The sequence below is a fragment of the Solea senegalensis genome, linkage group LG14 (assembly GCF_019176455.1).
Source record: "Solea senegalensis isolate Sse05_10M linkage group LG14, IFAPA_SoseM_1, whole genome shotgun sequence".
NCBI classification, from domain to species: domain Eukaryota; kingdom Metazoa; phylum Chordata; class Actinopteri; order Pleuronectiformes; family Soleidae; genus Solea; species Solea senegalensis.
In genome coordinates, this window is record NC_058034.1 from 10666526 (window position 1) to 10686979 (window position 20454).

The 20454-nt window shown below is 42.0% G+C and overlaps 1 protein-coding gene across 2 annotated transcripts; it reads left to right on the forward strand.

Moving 5' to 3' along the window:
• The first annotated feature begins 10569 nt into the window (after nt 1-10569).
• On the forward strand, nt 10570-15592 carry LOC122780415 (diencephalon/mesencephalon homeobox protein 1-A-like). 2 transcript variants are annotated; one of them, XM_044043332.1, is made up of 5 exons: nt 10570-10835; nt 12489-12650; nt 13086-13280; nt 13650-14103; nt 14254-15592. In XM_044043332.1, the coding sequence occupies exons 2-5, from the start codon at nt 12498-12500 to the stop codon at nt 14658-14660; spliced, it is 1209 nt and encodes a 402-aa protein (XP_043899267.1). In that variant the 5' UTR covers nt 10570-10835; nt 12489-12497; the 3' UTR covers nt 14661-15592. The 2 variants fall into 2 exon arrangements, with proteins under 2 accessions (XP_043899267.1, XP_043899268.1); XM_044043333.1 differs by having other exon boundaries at nt 10571-10835; nt 12489-12651; nt 13102-13280.
• Nucleotides 15593-20454: the final 4862 nt, after the last annotated feature.

A 20454-nucleotide genomic window follows, 5' to 3' on the forward strand; every position in this document is an offset into this window, starting at 1 on the left:
GTGTGTGTGTGTGTGTTAGTGCCCGGAGGCAAGGAAACACACACACATAAACCAGCAAAGTCAACGTGTGTGATTTTGCAGATATACTTTCAGAAATTATTAAAAAAAATTGCATTAAAACAATATTTAATTTTAAAACTACATCATTTTCACCCATGGTGCTTTTTAGGAGGATTATACCTGGTTGTTTTTTCCAATTATTGTTATTGAAACCCCTAAAACTATAAATAATAGCTTGTGTTGTCAACATTTGGATTAAACACGGTTTTCATTGTGTATATGAACATATTTTTTCATGCATTCATTCATTTATTTTCATTCATTAATATTTGACATGTCTCTATATATTCATTGTTTATTTTTTAGTTTACAATGTCTTACCTTGGCTGCAAATTTCCCCTATTGTGGGACAAATAAAGGATTATTTTTGGTGCCTCTTAAAGATTAAGGTTTGCTCCTAAGTGAACGTAAAATAAACAATTAACAAATCTTTAAATAATTGATGCAAAATATTTCATTGCAATTATGAGTTTTGTCTCAAAGTCTATGTCCCCAGAGCATAAACATTATATCGATGAAATTACTGCCCGGGCTTTATTTATTTACCATTATATGTGCTGCACAATCACGGTCACATTAAAACCTTTTCAGCTTCCTTGTGCTCACGTTCCAGCTCAGTGGGCCACTAATTACGGCTCATTGAGGACAGATAAATACTCTCAGATATCCATAGACAGTGGCTCTCCTTAACAGACTCTCACTGCTCCCCTGCTCCTGCTGTGTGCTGGACGGATTATCTATGGAGAGAACAGCGGCTCTCACTCCTGCAGCCATCGGCCATGTGACAGGCAGGGCGGTCCGGCTCTTTACATGGCCAGTTGGGCCCAGCAAGACCTCTTTTTATTCTCTCTTTCCTCTTTAGATGTCCTCCACCCCCCTCATCTGCTGTCTGTGATGATTGAGGAGCTGCTGATTTGTGGGGGTAAAGACTGATTTTCTTTTTATTCAGTCAGTAAGAATAACACTACTGTTCATTCAGCAGTCAAACTGCTCACCTGATCTACTTTTCTTTCTTTCTTTTTTTTACCCCCAACATAACAAGAGTTCTTCATGTGCCTGATTGGAGGGATCTTTGTAAGCATGTATCCAGGTTAAGTGGTGCAGGGTCCCTGCAGAGAGCCTGATGCCTTCAGGCCCCACGCAGTAATTTCTTAAGCACTTATGTCCACACTGGCTTGTGTTCTCCTGCAGTGGCCTCCACCACGCTGTAATTAGAGCCGAACGGCCAGGAGCAGACCTGCTCATCTGCAGCCAAACAACCAAGAAAATATGATCATGACTTTGCTGCCTAATGTCACTACACAGTAGTTAAAAAGGAGTGCACGTTGTCAGAGAAGATCACATTTACACAGATTCTATATTGTTGATGAAGGCCACATTAGAACATTGGATACTGGATATAAAAAGAGGAATAAAATGTTGTGTTTTTTTTCAAAATTACTTATTTATTATTATATTGCATTTATTTATTATCATTTGAGGGTCATAGGGGGAGCCGGAGTCTCTTCCAGGTGTCACTGGGTCTTGGGCAAACATGAGGGCAGGCTACACCCTGGACAGGTTTCCTACATAAGCCCCTTTTCCACCTACGGTCCCTCGCCTCGCCTCGGCACAGTTTAGGTTGGTTTTCCACTACAAAATAGTATCGACTCAACATGGGTGGAGTCATCACTGCACGGCTGCATGAAACTGCCGTGACTTTGTTTTACACGCAACACACACAAAGTGACTAGTGAATCAGCTGATTAAAAATATGTTCAGTGTTTCCTCCATGAACGGAGCACAGACTCTGAAATACAGCGGCAGGGTTTGTGATGCCACTCGTGATCAGCAATGCTGTCCCTATGCACCGGACTCCTCTGTTAAATATTGAGATTTTACACATTTCTCTGGTAATTGTTGGAGATTGGATTGCTAAGTTTTTTAACTGATCTATAGTTCGGCACTGCTCAGCCTCTTCCTGTGACGGCACTCTGACCAATCAGTGACCGGCAGTCTGGCGATGTCACACATAGTATTGCCTCAGCTCGCTTGGAACCTTGCCAGAGCAGGTACTAAAAACAAATAATAAATAATATAAATAACCCTGCCACGCCGAGTCAAGTTGTACCGGTGGAAACAGGCTAAACATAACATATAAAAACGGAACATATAAAAACTCGAAACACCAGCAACTTGTTTACGTACACATTTTAAACTGCTTGTCAATCAGCCAATCACGTAGTAAGCATCAGAATGGGGGAGAAAGATGATAGGGGCTTTGAATGTGGGATGGTTGTTGGTGACAGACAGGCTGGTCTGAGTATTTCTGAGCCATCTCTGGGTTTTACAGACACTTCTCTGAAAAGCAAATCCAGTGAGCATCAGTTGTCTTGATGTCAGAGTTCAAAGGCCAGACTGGTCCAACTATAACCACTCGACCAGCATCAAAACACCACCCTGGCCACATTTTTACTTTTTCTCCCCTTTCACAAACTTCAAAACCAAAGTGTGTAAAAGTAACAGGTTATGTGGTAAATTACTGTCCATTGAAGGATTTTCCATCCACAACATTTTGACTGCCAGCTCAGTGTGACTCCTGTTGGGTTGGTGTCCCTGCGGTCTGCCACTGAGTGAAAGCTGCTCTGCCCCGACAGTCAGCCAAAGCCTTTTTAAGAAGGCTTTCCACAGGACAAGGCTTAAACCCAGATTATGAAACAACAATAAATCGATCCCTTATGCTCATTTCACAAAACACTGTATAATAAAGCTTATGGGGCTTTAACAGGTCCAGTGCGCTGTGCTTGCAATGGGACACAGGTTCAGATCCGATGGGTAAGAGAGTCCACAGTGGATAAATGGGTGTCTCAAAAATCAAAGCTGTTTGTGCTGTTTTATATTTACATGTTCTTGATGTGTGTGCACACACGTGCAGACACAGTTGCGTTTGAGCTCACTGTGGCTGATTTTAGGTTGAGAGAACTGTCATTTCAGAGGTGTTTGAAACAGAGCCTCTGTTCAGCAGCCATTATTCTGATGAAAGACGAGAGGAGTCCAAGTCAACAGTGACTTAAGCTCAACAGATGAGCCCCAATTCACCAAATGTATGAATCCAGATGACCCACAGATGCTTTAAAGCAGATTTCATAACAATAGACAGATGTCAGTTGTTGCGAAGTATCCATGGGGAGCCATTATTACACTCGCTGACTTTCCTCCCTGCCCCTTTAATCAAGAAGTGACTTAGAGCTGTTTCTAAGTGCTTCTAAATCAGATAAAACAGAAGTTCTCCATGTAAGCGGGTACTGCTATGCCAGGCTGATATGGACCATGGAGGATTATTACTGGATGGAAGGCTGGCTTTGGAAGGACTATGAAGATGGAAATGTAGACTTTCCTGCTTTAAAAGGATCACAAGTCATTCTTGTGCCACGTGCACAGATGATTAAAGCAGGCGGCTGAATTTCAGTTTAATACTTTATTTCGTAGTCCTAGATTTAAACATCTACATTCCACTGATTTGCCCAGTGTATCTTCACTACATCAGGCAGAAATGTGGCTGTAGCGTTTCTAAGTCAACAGACCTAAAATACTTACTTAGCTTTTAAAAATCGGAACTAATATATAGGAGTTTGTACTGTTAACCTACATTTCATTTCATTGGCAATTAAATGCTTCATGTTTGTAAATAAACGAAAACATCTAAAGTTTTTCCCTGTGTATACTATATATCTGAAACACCTCCTTGTCTTAGCTGTTTTTGTAAGATACTTTTAAACTTGAGGATGCAGATCAGTAGAACATAAACTATATGCACTTGCTTTACTTTTTATTATTATTAATTCCCGTAGGAAAATTCTTTCTCTGCATTGGACCCACCCTCTACTAGGAACTTTCCTAGAATTAGGAGTAGTGGGCAGCCACTGGACAACACCTGGGGAGTAATCAGGGTTGGTTACAAGGCAAGTTCCCTTTCCACTTGGTCATGGGCTGCCCCAATGTATGACAATGTTAGATGAGAACATACCAACATCCACATACAACAATCTTGGACTTTCTCTGTGAGACGTCCGATGGCAGCACAAATACACCAGAATCCACTGTGTAAGAATTAGTGACGTCTTATGATGAGACTGTGGATTGTACGACATGGAAGACGCCTCTACCTCTGCGGAGTAGAAAGGACGTCATCCTTCTTCATTTGCGTCGTTAACTTCTGTTTCAAAACATGAAACACTACGTTTCTGTCTGGTTTGTCCTTTTAGGCTGTGATAGAAACATGGCAGCACAAGGTGTTAACCTCCCCTTAAGCAAGGCCCTTGCCTAAAACACATGTTATTCATTTATTGAAAGGGCAACGGACAATTTATGCCAGTTAAACCTCCCAATTGTCACACAACTGTAACTGTGATTGGACAGCCGCGTGTTTAAAATAATTGTGTAATCATTTATTCTATAAGTTGTGAGATATTTTTGCTATATGTCGTGAAGGGGGTGCTGTGCCAATCTCAGGGCAGTAGGCAGGGTACACCTTGGACAGATCATCAGTCCATCACAGGGACACATATAGACAAACAACCATCCACTCACAATCTCACATGTTTTTGGACTGAGGGAGGAAACCAGAGAATCTGGAGTAAAACCCACGCACACACAGGGAGAACATGCAATCTCTATGCAGACAGACCCTTCTTCCGACTGGGGCTCGAACCCGGGGGGGTCTTCTTGTTGCAAAGGCAAGAGTGCTAACCAACCGTGTGGCAATATTTTGCTACATTTAAATTGAAATATCTTTACATCCAGAGTCTCATGTCTTGAGCACTGATTTCTGAATAATGAGCATTCAGTATTTCAATGGCTTGAAACCATTAACTGAGCAAATATAAGTGGGGTCTTCTTGTGCAAGTGTGAGACTCCGCTGTAGGTTACTGATAGCCCCAGTTCCAGCTCTTTCCCTGGATGATAGTTAATTACCCCGGATAAATCCATTGGCAATTTGTCAGTCAGTTCCAGTGCGCCCACCCACCCAAACACAGCCACTTCCCTCCTCGCTTCTTCCTCATTCTAAGCTCATGTAATGAATCTCTAATCACTCTGTTTCTGAAGAACATCCCCCCAGCCTGTTATCTTTTAATTACCCTTTTCACGAGGCATCAGCACAGGCCAGCAGGGGGCGTGCTGTCAAACGGAATGTGATGAAAGTGAGCCCGCATCAGCCCATACGTGAAGACGTATTAAATTTAAAAAGGGCTGAACTTTATTGTGTGGGGATGAGGACAGTGTGTTTACCGTCAGGCGGTGAATTATGTTGGTCACCGTGTTTCACCTCAGAGGCCACGCACGACACTGAACGCCCCCCGGCTGCACTGGTTTATGTACATAGAGCCAGCACGAACTAGCTTGTCCTCAATCTCTGCTGGACTCGCCGACTGCCAGACTACAAATGGCTCTCTGGTGAAGCATTTGTGCTGCAGCAGAAAATGGAGCCTCTAACTCACAGAGTCATTTGCAGATGTGTCACTTGGGATTCCAAGCGAGTTGCCACAGATCAAAGCTGTAAATTGGAATTGGCAGCAGACATGAACTGGGGTCAGGGGAATTGTCCCCAACACAGACACACATGCACCCACAGAGAGGACATGAGTTTTAGGGGTTCTGTGATTCTATAAGAGCGGTGTGTTCAAACAATGGCGCTGTGGATGTACACACGTGTACACAGATGTACACGTGACATCAGATTCATCCTCGCTGACTTGCACTTATTTGGAAGTAAATGTGTTTAGGACAAAGGTTGGGTTCACTCAGTTTGCATGATGGAGCAATAACATATTCCCATACTCTCATTTTGCAGTCTGGGAGAAAAGCAGAGAATAGGTTTAAAATCGCATGGTTGTCGCATGTTTATATCAAAGCAGTAAACCAATAACATATATTATACTATAACGTCAGGTGCCCCCCGCCAAGTCCCTTTTAATAGTCAAGGTTTTTTAATTTAATCTCACTAATTTCTACATATCCCTCTAGGGATCTTAAAGCTTAACTTTAGAAAAGAAAAAAAAAGACCCTGTACAGCTCTTTTTGGAATTGCGGTGTCGGTTTTTTGTCAACCCTTTAGTGAAAGCCTGTCAAAAGTGGTTAGCTTCTCCAATGAAACTACTTCTTTGCATCTTAGCTCCCGGTCTTGCCCTGTGTCTGCACAATTTCTCTCTATCCTCTTGTTTCTCTCCTTTTGTTTAGATAAAGCGAGGGATTAGCAAAGATTTGCCCCCATAAAGTAGTGGTTTGATGGGCTTTTATCCCACCATGTTGCTAAAGCTGTGTAGCCCCTGGATTAGGGCCTGACAATAGGAACCCTTGTGCTGGGCCGCAGCCTGAGGGCCACAACCAAAGACAGGCTTTGAGAAAGAGGGAGGAAACAAACCTGCCAACCTCGATATGTCAAGTCTGCCAGAGAAACCGTTCAGAGGAGTGGCCCTGGCTGGAGCATGGTGTACGGCATTTATAGATCCTGCAAGGATAAACCACATGAGAAAGAAAAAAGTGTGCTCAGCCTCACAAACACAGATATAGGTTAACAGAAAAGAGATAAACTTAAAGGCCCTGGGTTTGTTCTTCTTACAAAGCGCATGTGTGCCATTTGTGGCTCCAGATGTGGATATGTGGTGTCTGATCCGTCTAACAATTAGGCTACTCTGCTAGTAGGTGTTGCAACTGGGTATACATGGATTGTCTGGGGCTCAACTGATTCAAATTAAGTCAGAAACTCTCTAATGAGGCCCACGTGTCATTATCGTGGAATGGGCCCTTTGCACGGCAGCCATTTTGAAATGTTTTAGCAGGAAAAGCACAGGTGTGTCTCATCATGGCTCTGTTCCGTTCATGCATTGGGACATCGTGACAGTGAACCAACACGCTTCCTGTAAGTGAAGCGAAATTGTACTTTGTGACCTTTCAGAATGGCTGCTGTGCAGAGGAAACCATCTCAGAAGAGCAACACGTGAAAAGTGAAGAGCCTTTTAAAACAAGTGAGAGAGGAGTAATATTCTGTTCTGTTGAATAAATGTTATTTGACTGAGGTTTGTGAAAATGTTTCTTTGGGTTCTGGTTCAAAACTGGTCCCTTTTGGGAAAGCCACTGTCTGCCGTGATTATTTTATTAAAATATTTTCCCCTTATTAAACTTAAACACCAACTTAGAAGCCTGTTTTGAACCAATTAAATGTCTGTATAATCAATAAACTTCTGTCACATATAACAATGAGTTACAATACTTAATAATAAAGATATAATATAAAGAGAAAAGTACTGTGGAGTCAAACATTTGTCCATATCCAGCACATACTGTAGCAGGGCAGTCGTACAGGTGAATGCCCGACTAATACACAGCCAGAGAATCGCTAATGGCAAGTTGCTTTGTTACTCCAGTCACACAAATCCCATGAAAGCAGTCAATTCTCAGCCATACATCAAAATGATTAATTTCACCCAAATGAGCACAAGCTAACCTTGACTAAGAGCATGTGCCGACCACAGCAGCTGGATTGAAACCTAATATATTCATGAAGTTACTGTAAAGAAAGACCCTAATGATAAAAGTTAATGGGCTCTGAAGGCTGAAGGCATCAACTTTCTCCCCAACTTGACGTAAAAAGCCATTTGGAAATATAGGGAGCCATTTGAGGGGTAAAATTACAAACTCTCATGCGTTATAAACCTGATTAAAAACTGAACATGGTTTATAAATCACTGCAGCTTCCTCAGCTGAGCCTTGATTCAGACTGCCAAAGTCCTGATGCAGGGATAAAGTTTTGATATTCAGAAAGCGAGCGGAGAGGAGGATGATTGAGAGCAAAGACGATAACTCAGATCTGAGGCGAGGCTTTAACGTGATACAGAGCTTGAATGCAGCCAGAGTGCAGAGAACAATGAGTGTGCACCAACGAAATCCACGGAAATCTCAAGATGAATGTGGGTTTTAGAAAGTTAGCCTGGAGCGAGCGGCGCTGAGATCCCGAAGATGATCAGGATGAAGTGTGAGCTGTGAGGATTGTGAGTAAACAGACGGGTATAAAGTGGAGCCATGTATCCAGTGGAGTTCTGTGGAAAGAAAACATGTAGTTACTGTTTGTGCCTGTTCACAATGAAAATCATTGGCCACTTATAATTGGTAAATATACATCATAAGAACAATAGTTTGATCATTAAGTTGTTCTCTAAAGATCTCTGTGATTACAAATGTATAATCTTTGTGTTTTAAAACTGTGATGAACGTTTCCCACAATGTTGACGTCTACAAACCAAACAATGAATCACTTCTCAAAATGGTTTGTTGCCTCACATCTACATTGTGTTTTAATTGCTCAGAAATAGCAAAAACAATTGTCCAGTTGTCATAAAAATATATATTTTTGAAGGGTGAAATACCATCTGCAGGTAAGTATGCATGTATTCATTGTGATTCTTTATTGTCAAAGTCTTCATAAGTGCACAAGTTTGAGAATATAAAGCAAAGTGTGAGTAAAGTTCTATATTATAGTCTGGGTTCACAGTCCACTGCATCACTGCTGCTGCTGCTGCTGCTCAACTGGCCTATAATATGTCTCTAATAGACGGCCTTGTGACACCTGCATGAAAGCCTTTAGTCGTGCTGGACATTAGCTCGCAGTGAAAGCTGATTTGAGGAAGAGCAGCTGAGAGGAATTTCCTTCTCGCTTTAATTGCTTTAGAAACGGTTCTCACAAAGAAACACTGGGCTGGGATTTATCTCAAGTTCTTATTTCCATCGGTTCACAAGTTAATCCGATTTCTCTCTCTCTCTCACTCACTCTCCATATATATAGAGAGAGAGACCAAATGCACTGCGATTAAGGGCAAAATTATTATTGTTTTTATTATTATTGTTGTTGCCGAAAACCATCCATTTGTGCATTTTCTGGCTGAAAATCACATGTTGCTTGGAATTCACAAATTCTATTGTACACAAAAATAACAACACACATATATGTGTGTGTGTGTGTGTGTGTGTGTATATATATATATATACACATATATATACATATACATATATATGTGTATATATATATATATATATATATATATATACATATATACACACACATATATGTATGTATATACTGTACATATATATGTATGTATATACATATATATATATGACGGGCAGGACATTGTTGTATTTAAAAAGCATGGCTGTTGTCAGGAGTTTTCGACTTCTCCGACTGAATGTGGCCAAAGATCAAATTGAGTTTAAGATTTTAATCCCTCCCAACCGCAGCACACCTCCCCTCTTTCTCTCTCACTCCTCACAAAAATATGCAAGCCTTACATTAAAAGGCTACTTTTCGTTGCCCTTAATTCCAGCCTAAACGGGTTTTCTTCGGGAGAAGAAATCTTTTCTAAAAACCTTGAAGAAGAGAGGGGCATTATTGTTTTAATCCTCTTACCAGCAGTCATTTTAAGACATTTTTTGGAGGGTGAAATGGCGTCTTGTCTACCCAATCCTAACCTAAATCCCTCGGGGCCGGGGAGCTGCTGGAGGCAGTGCGCTGCAGCGCAACCCGCATCTCTCCATATCTGCTGCTGCATTCCCCGCAAACCTGCAGTCACACCGAGACGGGGAGGGGGGGGGAGGGATCAAATTAAAGCACGGAATTAACCTGAGTGTCCCCGTGCTGGAGAGTCTAAAAAGGCCATTACTTACCATTTTGCATATCATTTTAATTAATACCTGCTTTTTAATTGGCTGAAACCAAGCGTTTGGATTTCCTCTGATATTAGACCACTGCTGACGCAAAAGTCGAGGACGCACGAAAAAAGAAAAATACTTACTTTACAGGTTTTATTTGCGTCACATTGTTAATATTTATTTTTCCCTACAATATATCCAAAACTTTCATAATCGTTTCAATGATAATGAAGATGTGATTTTAAACGAATGTCAGTCTTCCAGCCAAACTGTAAATTAACTTAACTATAGGAAGGGAAATTAAGATTAAAATATCTTACAAAACATGCAGTCGTTTGGTTTCCGCTTTAGGTCAAAAATAATATTTGGGATGCAACTTTTTACGTTGAAATTTTATCAAATGTTGTGTTCAAAATAAATGCAATACAGTATGCATAACAGGTAGTTTTATATAAAGTTAAATTATTAAATTCAAATCTGATTTAATTGTATTTTGGTTTAAAATAAAACCTCATCATTATTATTATATTAGTCGTAGTTTGTTCTCAATAGCTAATAATAATAAAACAATTATTCTAATAAATTTTAGTTAACAAAACTACAGAACTATTTAAAAAAAAATAATAATATTCTTTTCTCGGTACAAAAAGAGCGAGAGCTGGAAAGTCGGCGGCTTGGATGCAGAAACCAAACCTGAAGTGTGAGGTGTGAAGTGAAGGAGAAGAAGGAGGAGGTGAGAGGTGAGGAGGGAGCGGCGTGATTGGCAGAGAGGAGCAGCGCCTGCGCGTCCCACTGACCCCACCCAGGGTCGCTTTAAAGGCCGATAGATGGCAGCTGAGCATCCTCCCACATCCACGGAGAGGAGAGGAGAGAAGGAGGAGAAGTGAAGAGGAGGAGAAGAGGCCACGCACAAACACCGGGGACACAGAGTGAGAGGATAACTGAGAGAACACAAACAAACAGCGGGAAATGAAGCAGCACCTGCGGATTTTAGTGGAGAACATCTGAGAGGAACATATTCAGCTGCTTTGCTGCAAGTGGACGGTTTTTCCTGCAGAGACACAGAGAGGACACAGAGAGGACACAGAGGACAGGTATGAAGTTTGCTGAGTGGAAGTTGGACCGTGATTGTTACTACAAGAGTAATTCGTTTTCTTTAAAAATAGATTCGTGTCACTTTTTCCTCCATGTTTGTTTACTTTTTATTTGTTTTCATGCTTGTAATGTCACATTATTAGAGCTTTAAAAAGTCGGTCTTCATATTTATTTCTCTTGCTTTATTCACATTGATGTCGATACTTTCGGGGGTGAGGACTATAATTAAGTAAATCACGCTGTAAATTCACACTAGTGTGGCTTTAATAATTTAATAATTCAAGTAGTATTATTATTATTCCAATTCATCCCCGCGTTTACGGTAATGGTGGTAAATGCTGCTGCTGCTGAATCGCTGTGGCCTCAGGGCAGTCTTTAGTAAACCATGTGTAACTCATAAATCCACGGCAATTAGCATAATTAGCCTCAAATCAGAGCCCGAGGCTGTGACATTGTCCTGAAAGAAGAGCATTATGTTGATTTAGTTTTAAAGAAGATTAAACGAAAATCTAACAGATTACACGAATCCAGCCAGAGACTGAAAAATAGTCACATGAAATAAAAAGTGTTATTACATTAGTCACACGTTTTTCTCTGTAACACACACACACACACACACCTTTCACGTGTCAGGCCTGATGATAAATTAATAGCCTTGTATCGTGGAAACCTATTTGCACCCACATTAGACAGGAGGCCAACTGGGGATCGTGTGCATATTTCACCGCAGAGCTGTCACACATCTCCGTCAGCCTGCAGGCGTCTGAAACTGACCGGGGACCCGCCACAGATTGAAATAAATGACCCCCACTCGAGTCAAACTCTGTGGGAGCAAAGTAAATGTTTTTTGTCGCACATTCACTGCAGTCCAGCCTGCGCAGATGAGAGCGCACAAAATAAAACCCCGCAAAAAAGGAACAACTCTTCATGTTGATATTGTGTTATTCTATTAAACGAGATAAGATGAACTTTAAATATAAATTTATAATAAATAATAAATAAATATTTCCTCCGTACACAGTAATGTAAAGATAAAACAACAAATAATAATTGCAATTTTTACTTTAACCTGGGGCCCGATTATTTGTGAATGCAAACATGGATTTTGCACTTGAAAATTCAATACTATTATTTATTTTTATAATATTTTGGCAGAACCAGCTCGGTCTACTGTCTTTTGCTAAATTGTTCTGAATTGTTCTTGCAGTGGATTGATAAATAAATAAATACTTTTCCTGACTGATTTAAATCAATTATCATTTTGAAATGTTGAAACGTATTTACTAAAAATATGGTACCCAGTATGTACAACTCCTATATTCCCTTACTTTGGAAAAAAAGAAAAGAAAAAAGTTTGGTTCCTCTCGTAACTCGACATTTCTAAATTTGATCCAAATAATGATAAATAATCTTTATATCTTACACAAATCTTATAAATCTAAAATCATTAAATGAAGAAACTACTTTTTCCAGTTGGAGCGCCGTCTTTAATTCTTGTATGTTACTTCACCTGTTGTCATGCCATTAAGATAATATCAAACATAACCAATAACTAAGCACTTAACCATTTATATACCATGAATAAACATGTATTAAATAGCACTTTTGAAGGCCTGACGCTCACCACGCCGTGTTTTCTCCTCCTTACACAGGCGTCGATCATGCAGCACTACGGAGTGAACGGATATTCTCTCCACGCCATGAACTCGTTGAGCGCCATGTACAACCTCCACCAGCAGGCGGCGCAACAGGCCCAACACGCACCTGACTACAGGCCATCAGTGCATGCGCTCACTCTTGCAGAGAGACTTGCTGGTAAGAATCAGTTGTTCACTTTGCTTTGTACTTCCTCAGTTTCCTCCATCTGCGTCTCTCCCAACAACACCCGCAGCATTCTCAACGCTTGATTCCACTGTATCAAGACTCGGGTGATTTCATAGTATCAATAACTGAAAGATACATTGTTGGAGAAAATAACCTCGAAAATGAAGCTCTGCATACTCAGTGTTCTCTCCACCACTGTGAGAAAATAAAATAAAAATGAATAAGCCTCTCAAACAGGACAGAGTACAATAATGTGAGCCTTCCAATTAACATGATTCAAAAAAATATCCCTGTACTGCAGATAAAACTGATAAACACACCTTTCCAATACCTCAATATAAGCGATGTCAGAGTAAATTACTCTCTGATCACCTGACCTTCGACCTGTTCCCCATTTAAACTAGTCCTGTTTCTTCTTTCTCAACGGCTGCACATTTCAAGACATTATCCTTGAGGCCCGGTATGGCTCCCAGCACCGAAAACAGAGGCGGAGTCGCACAGCCTTTACTGCCCAGCAGCTGGAGGCCCTGGAGAAAACCTTCCAGAAGACCCACTATCCTGACGTGGTGATGCGAGAACGTCTGGCCATGTGCACCAACCTACCTGAGGCACGCGTGCAGGTACGCAGACAATGACACATTATTTGTATGAAAATGGGCACTGTGAAGCAAAACTATCAGACCTGAATGTTGTCAGACCTCAAACTGCCTGACAACTAGATTTTTGAGCAGTAGAATTCACTTTTGAAACTTTTCATAGGCCCTTTGTCTTGTGGTGTCAGTCCCATCTCCCTTTTTCTACCTCCATCTGTCTTGACATCAAACTATTTACTTCCTGTGATGGTGCTGGGTGACACAAGATCTAAACACAGCTATAGTGAGAACAACAGGGAGAGTTATGTGGAGCAGATAGCCATCAATGTCAACATCACTGTAGCAAACACTTGTTTGTTTGGATGAAGCACTGATTTCTGTGTTTCTTCCGGTCAGGTCTGGTTCAAGAACCGTCGGGCCAAGTTTCGTAAGAAGCAACGCAGCCTGCAGAAGGAGCAGCTCCAGAAACAGAAGGAGGCGTCAGGAGCATCAGAGGGCTCTACAGAGGAATCCAAAACTGACCTCACCACCACCAACAGCACTGCAACCGCCACCACCGTGGTTCCAGAGGCCCGCACTCCTCCTCTACCTACCTCCCTCTCATCCTGTCCAACAGTGACAGAGACGCTGGAGGCGGTGCGGCCTCAGCCTGGTGAGATGAGTGTGGAAGTCAACGTCACCTCCCCTGAGCCGTCAGACAGCGAGTCAGCAGCAGAAGATAATGCTGACAGGGAGGAGGAGGACATGAGGGGGGAGACGAGGGTGAAGATCAGCGAGGAGACACAGGGGGAGAGAGGAGTGCAGCCCGGGAGCAGCTCCCCTTCCTGTAAACGCCTCAGCCCAACATCAGGTAAAAGAATAGACGTCAAATAAAGTGCTTAACTTTTTACTTTCCCTGATTATATGACATATCACTACGTAAACACCATCTAAAAATGGGACAAGCACAAAAATATCCATAGTTTGTGTGTCTCACATCTGCTCTCCTTCTCTCCATCAGACTCTCCCCTGAGCTCCCCGGCCTTTCCGTCCTCCAGCAGCGTGACTAGTGGTTTGGCTCAGAGCAACTCGTACGCTTCGTCTCCCCTCAGCCTCTTTCGGCTACAGGAGCAGTTCAGGCAGCACATGGCTGCCACCAACAACCTGGTGCACTACCCGTCGTTCGACATGAGCACACCATCGTCTCTGCCCTACCTGGGCATGAACGTCAACATGCCGTCCCCACTGGGCTCGCTGCCCTGCCAGTCCTACTACCAGACCCTGTCCCAGGCCCAGCAGGTGTGGAACAGCCCGCTGCTGCAGGCAGCAGGTGGCAGCCTCAACAGCAAGACGACAAGTATTGAGAACCTGCGTATGAGGGCCAAGCAGCACGCAGCCTCATTGGGATTGGACACACTCCCCAACTGAAGCTCAGGCTGCTCAGTCTACATGTGGCCTCTGCTCTGGCCCGTAGCCATGTCCTCAAAAGGCAACTCTGGTGTCTTTTCACTTTTCTCTCAACCGCCTTCATCAAATATGTGTGTCTACGTTAAAAGAAAAAAAAGGATTGAAAAATATCACAGATTTAAAATGAAGCTTTTTCTTTTGGTTGCCCTGTTGTGTCCAAATCTGTCCAAATTTAAGCATTTGTAAAAAAAAAATTATCCCGGTTTGTTTCATTATTTAACTATGGCTGAGGATATTTTGTTTGCACTTTACCAGAATTGAACTCAAACCAATTTAGAAAACAACAGAGCAGCGTGAGAAACAGAAGAAGCAACAAATGAATGCCACAAAAAGCAGGAACTCTCAACACAGCACATCTCATGTGCATGCAGCTTGCCAGAACCTGAAGAACATATCTGCTGGACAGACCTCAAGAGTATACCACAGACTTAAAGAACTTCATTAAGAAAGAAAAATGGAAAAATCCCATCTGGACTGGAGCCATGACTGAACAGTACTTTCTGCCTCTTTGGCCTGAATGTGAACATAATGCATGTGTGTGCACCCTCTACAGCATGGCTTACAGCTGCACAACAGAGGCAGAGTAAAGTCACATCCCATCATAATCAGAAATAAATCTCACGCTAAAGAACCAATCACTTTAATCCCCGTGCCAAATGTTTTTTTGTTTTGTTTTTTGCAAACAACACAATATTGCCGTTGTTTAAAGTCACAGCTTAGCCTGTAAGAATCTATTGAGCATTGTAAATATTCCCTCAGTGTTTGCCTCCACCTGCCTGCTCCAAGAATACCGTAACTCCACGTCTCCTTTTGTGTGACAAATCTGACAGGAGATGTTCAGTTTAATATTTCTCAAATGTGGCTTTGAAAAAAAAAAAAAAAAAAAAGGGACCTACAGCAGAAATGAAATGAGGGGAGAATCTGAAACGGAGGCACGGTCGGTCAGTGACACACATACTTATGTTGACTAGGGTGCCAGAATCAACTTTTCTTTTGCAATGGGACAACTCTCTATGTATTATAAAACTGTAGATTTTAAGATGTGTATTTCTCAATTGTTTTAAATGTAATTTATCTGTTTAATTCAAGGGAATAAATGACACATAAGAATTACTCCAGTTCTCAATGTCGTCAGTTGGTTTATTTACTTGCACTCGTTTTCCCAACACAAAGAAGGTGCTATAACGGAGCTATATTTATGAAATTAAAGAAAAAATACGTAACACAAACTGGGGCAGCCCACTGCCAAGCGGAAACCATGTTCCAAGACCGTATAAATGGGAGGGTTGTGCCAGAATAGAGCCTGTAGAAGGAGTGGGCATTGTAAACCAGGAATAATCACATGTAGAAGGACATCTCACCAACATGCAAACATTCACTAAAACACCCAAAACATTTACCAAAGGAAGAGGAAGTATAGGCAACAAGAGGGATTAGTTAAGGTTGTGCTAAACCAGCTCCTCTCCAGCTGTCGCAGAGCCCGACTGACAGAAAACTGAATCTTAAATAGCACTTTTTGATTTTCACACACATTGCCTTCAACACTTGGGTGTAATTTTGGAGCTTTGGCTGATATGGTCAACTGGAGAAAACCTTGATTATCCGTAAATAATTTAGATGCAGCAGGAGGTCCACCGTCATCCTCAGTGATGTTTACACACCACACTGGGGAGAACCTGCCACTTGTTCACCCAGTGTGGAATAACTAATCCTAAATGAAATGACTGAAGCACAGTGTCAGGCTCTTTAAGAGTCTCCAATCCACCACCCACCCCTTTCACACATTTTCTCTCTCTCTCTCTCTTTTCCTGCTCCCCTCTTCCCCCACCCTGTCAATCGAGGTTTGGCTGCACTGAAACAGAATGCTCTGCCATAAGAAGATTACCTTTGGTTGGGATATCGATGGATTAAGTAAGAATAGAATGAGATAAAATAGGACTGAAAGAGTTCCCAGAGTCAGCAAAGTTCAGACACCTGTTCTTTCACTGCTCTTTCGCAGTTGCTCGCTCCATGACCATAAAGATTATATCACTTTCTAAGTACAGAAGAGGAGGTGAGAGGGGTGGGTGGTGTCGGGACGAGGCCAATTACAGTATATTAAAATAATTTGCAGGCTTAAAACTTTTTTTTATATATATATAACAAGATCCCTTAGGTTATTTTCAGGCATTCTCTTTAAATATGTAGTCAATTTGTCATGAGTGTTCAGGTTTTGTGTATACAGAAAGATCACATGGGTGTAAATCAATGGGAATGCTGTGTTTGTGTGTGTGTGTGTGTGTGTGTGAGAGAGAGAGGGAGAGAGAGCGAGAGAGAGAGTGTGTCTCTGGCAGCTAAGCTGCTGAAGGTTTCCAGGAGCTCTTTGATGTGTATCTGGGCAATGCACTATTAGAGGGATTTTCCTAGTTGACAGCTCAGAGAATGTGTGGAGGAATTGCGATGCCAGCGGGTTAAAAGAATGCTGGAAACAGGATTAGGATCATATTCTGGCAGCTCCTGTCACTTCATCAATGGGCTAAGGTTTCCTCAGTGACAGCCCTCCTTCTCTGCCCAGCTAAAACCTTTAGTGGGACCATAAAAGGGGTGAGAGAGGGGAAAAAACAATGATTGAATGGTGTGCTATGATTTCTGTGCAGGGCTTGCTCTGAGGGCTTTGTGTTGGGAGGTCTGAGGGGGGTTTGTGTTGATTTGGAGGGAGGGGTAGGTCATGTGGATGAGAAAGGGGGGGGGGCTTTTTTTTTAAGAAGGGAACATTTTGGGGAGGGGTATAACTATGGAAGTTTTACACCCAAATCCCCATGGCAGAGCATGTGGAGGGCTTTTACACTGATGCTGGCAGACAGGGAGAGCAGCGTGGTGTCCCTCTGGGGACAAGAGCAGCAGCGGCAGGTGGGAAGGAAGAATGGCTTTTCCTGAATCTTCTGGATCCACTTTTGTCTGTATAATCTCGGGCCGCAGTCCGGACAGAGTGAGAGTGAGATCTCATTCACCCCGAGATGGTTCAGCTATTCATGCATGTGATGGGACAGTGCCAGTGTACACTGCTGGTAACAGTGGCTCTCTGTTGTGATTATTCTTGAAATAATTTTGTTTTATTTTTATCTATATGTGGGTCACTGAAAGGGAGACGGTCCAGAGTGTAAGATGTATTGGTTGAAAGTGGAAATATAGTCGTTTTTCTGAATGTTCAATGTATGATTTGCTGTTCTCATTACCCCAGAACCTGAGCCTTTATATTTACATTAGGGGTGGGTCCTCTCTCTGATGAGTCTGCCATGTTGGACGACCACATTGTTACAGTAGCCCACAGCGGACAAGTGAGATGCTGCTAAATCCTACATGCTGTACATTTGAATGGATTTTATTTAAATAACAGTCAGTCAGTTGAGCTCATCAAGAAGAATATACAGTGCTGCCAAACCTGCTCATTTCTCAGTGCCATAGACCTTCACTGTTTGAAGGTCTATGTACTGGTTGTTCCTTCATACAGCTTAACAGTTATGGTAAAGGCATTCCTTATAAATTAGAAGAAAAAAACAACAACTTTTAAACCACTTATATAGAGTATATAGTAGTAGTAGTAGGTTTGTTTCTCACATGAAAACAGATTTTACAAACGTATTCATTATTCGAATCGTAAACACAATTAGCAGCAGCATTAATAATCAGCTACTAAGTAAAGTTTTAGATGAGGTTCTTTGCAACTACAGATTTTATTTTGTTTAGATTCTTTACATAGTTTATGTAAAGATTAGATTATTGATATCTTGAAAACAAGATATCAGATAATGCTTTTTTTTTTTCTAAACAAGATGATATATATTATTTTGTAGCCCTGCCGAATATTTCTTGTCGATTGGCCTTATAGGGTGGTCTCTCAAGTAGTTTCAACAATGCCACCAAAACCCATTTTCCCCACGAGTGTAACTCCACACTTTGCTCACCCCTGTGAAACAATACTTTCACGATAACACCGGAGTTTGATTGCTGGCGACAAGTGATATAATGCCAGGAAATACAGACAAGCATGCAAATGCTCAATCCTCCTTTTCTCCTGAGAAGTGGATGAGACAGACTATATCTGCAGGCTTCACTCTGGCTCCCCAGCTTTGTGCTACAGAGACGCTCTCCTTTCTCCCCCTGACTTGGGTGATAATCCTGACACGCACTGTCTGCATTTTTTTTTACTGTACGTGTTTAAGCGCATTTGCAGAGCATTTATCTCTCCAATGTAAACCAATTTGGCTATAAGGGCCTTGGGCCAAGCAAGGCCTTGGGTGGAAGAAAGGAAAACTCAAACCTAGCAGATGTGCAGAGAGGGGAGGCTGGGAGAGCTGGCGAGGACGAGGGGGCTGATGAATAACTGCATGCAGAAGAAAAGGGGAAAAGCAGAAGCGGATGGGAGAAAAAAGTGTCCCTTGTCCGAGGGGTAGGCTTTTCAAACTTGGGATAGGGGCCTTTAAAGCTGATAGAACGTGGATCACTGAATTGTTGAGTCACAGAATCGGCGAAAATTATATGGAGCTCTCAGTTAATCCTGTCATAGTGAGATCGGCGGGCATACTTTGGGGATCCCAGCCCCTTGTGTAGAAATGGAGCCTGCTGTATTGATAAAGCTGCTGTTTGATACCGCCTGTACACCTGTATCAGCTGTCTGTTAATCTGCCTTCTCCTCCTCCCACTAGTCCTCCACAGCGTGTCGCCTCTGCCGGTAGAAATGGCTGATGAAATGCACCAAAGACCTGAAAGCTGCCAATCTTGAAGCTTCGTGATGGCTTCTGTAAGTGGCTCTGGATGCAGGATGAACTTGTCACTTTGATCATCGGAAAGGCAGGAGCCCTGCTGTGTCAGACATTACTACCTGCAATTCTGAGGAGCCATAAAGACTATGGACTCCTTGGTCCCTGAAATGGGACATTAAGACAGAATCATCCTCGGTTAGTTGTGGCGATATCAAGGTGTTTTATTTGCTGGCACACAGGCAGGGTCTGAATGTGTTTGGATAGCTTTTAAAGTACCCGATCTCACAGCCTAAGGTTCCTGTAAATGAGGTGTTTGCTGCTCTTATCAATGAGACGTTACATGAGAAGAGCACCTCGGCCCGCCAGGGGTGTTCAACCGTTGTGTTGTACGATTACACCAGGCTGAGCTTTGGCCAGATGCCCTCCACATCTAACTCAAACAATTTTAACAGCTTTTTCACTTTCTTTTTCAAGATCTTGTGTTGCATCTATAACGTCAGACTGTTTCTAGTATCAGAGCCTTTACAAAGTTTTCTTAATACACCGAGGTTGGTTTTTTTTCATAAACTTATAATGGAAGAAACATTTAAAGCTTTGAATCACAGTAGAACTGGTACTCTGCTACAAGTGCTTACCTGCACAAACAGCTTATTGAAGTTTGTCAACTGTAAGTTGTACGCAGGAGCTCAGCAAACATACGGACCCGTGGATGAAGGGGATGATGAGCTGAAAACAGAAAAAAGTCAGTAAAAGCACTCGTCAGCACATTTTTGTTACTGAAATCACTGACTGGAACTTTAACCATGCTTAAACATGGTTCATACATGAATGGAGTTCTTCTGTTTTGATGTGCCTACAGAACCAAACATCTGTTTTTTTAAGTATTATTTAAAGGTATAGTGTGTAAGAATTGGTGACAACTGGAACTATGATGGCCTTCACATACCTGAAAGAATATCATTCTTCATTCATGCAGTGAGCTTCCACAGCAAAACACGTGCTCTGCTTAAGTC

Bases quoted from the DNA above. Each gene is read 5' to 3' on its own strand.
- LOC122780415 (XM_044043332.1), top strand. From the start codon at position 12,498: ATGCAGCACTACGGAGTGAACGGATATTCTCTCCACGCCATGAACTCG. The intron at 12,651-13,085 runs GGTAAGAATCAG...TTCTTTCTCAAC, and splicing joins CTCTTGCAGAGAGACTTGCT to GGCTGCACATTTCAAGACAT. The intron at 13,281-13,649 runs GTACGCAGACAA...TCTTCCGGTCAG, and splicing joins TACCTGAGGCACGCGTGCAG to GTCTGGTTCAAGAACCGTCG.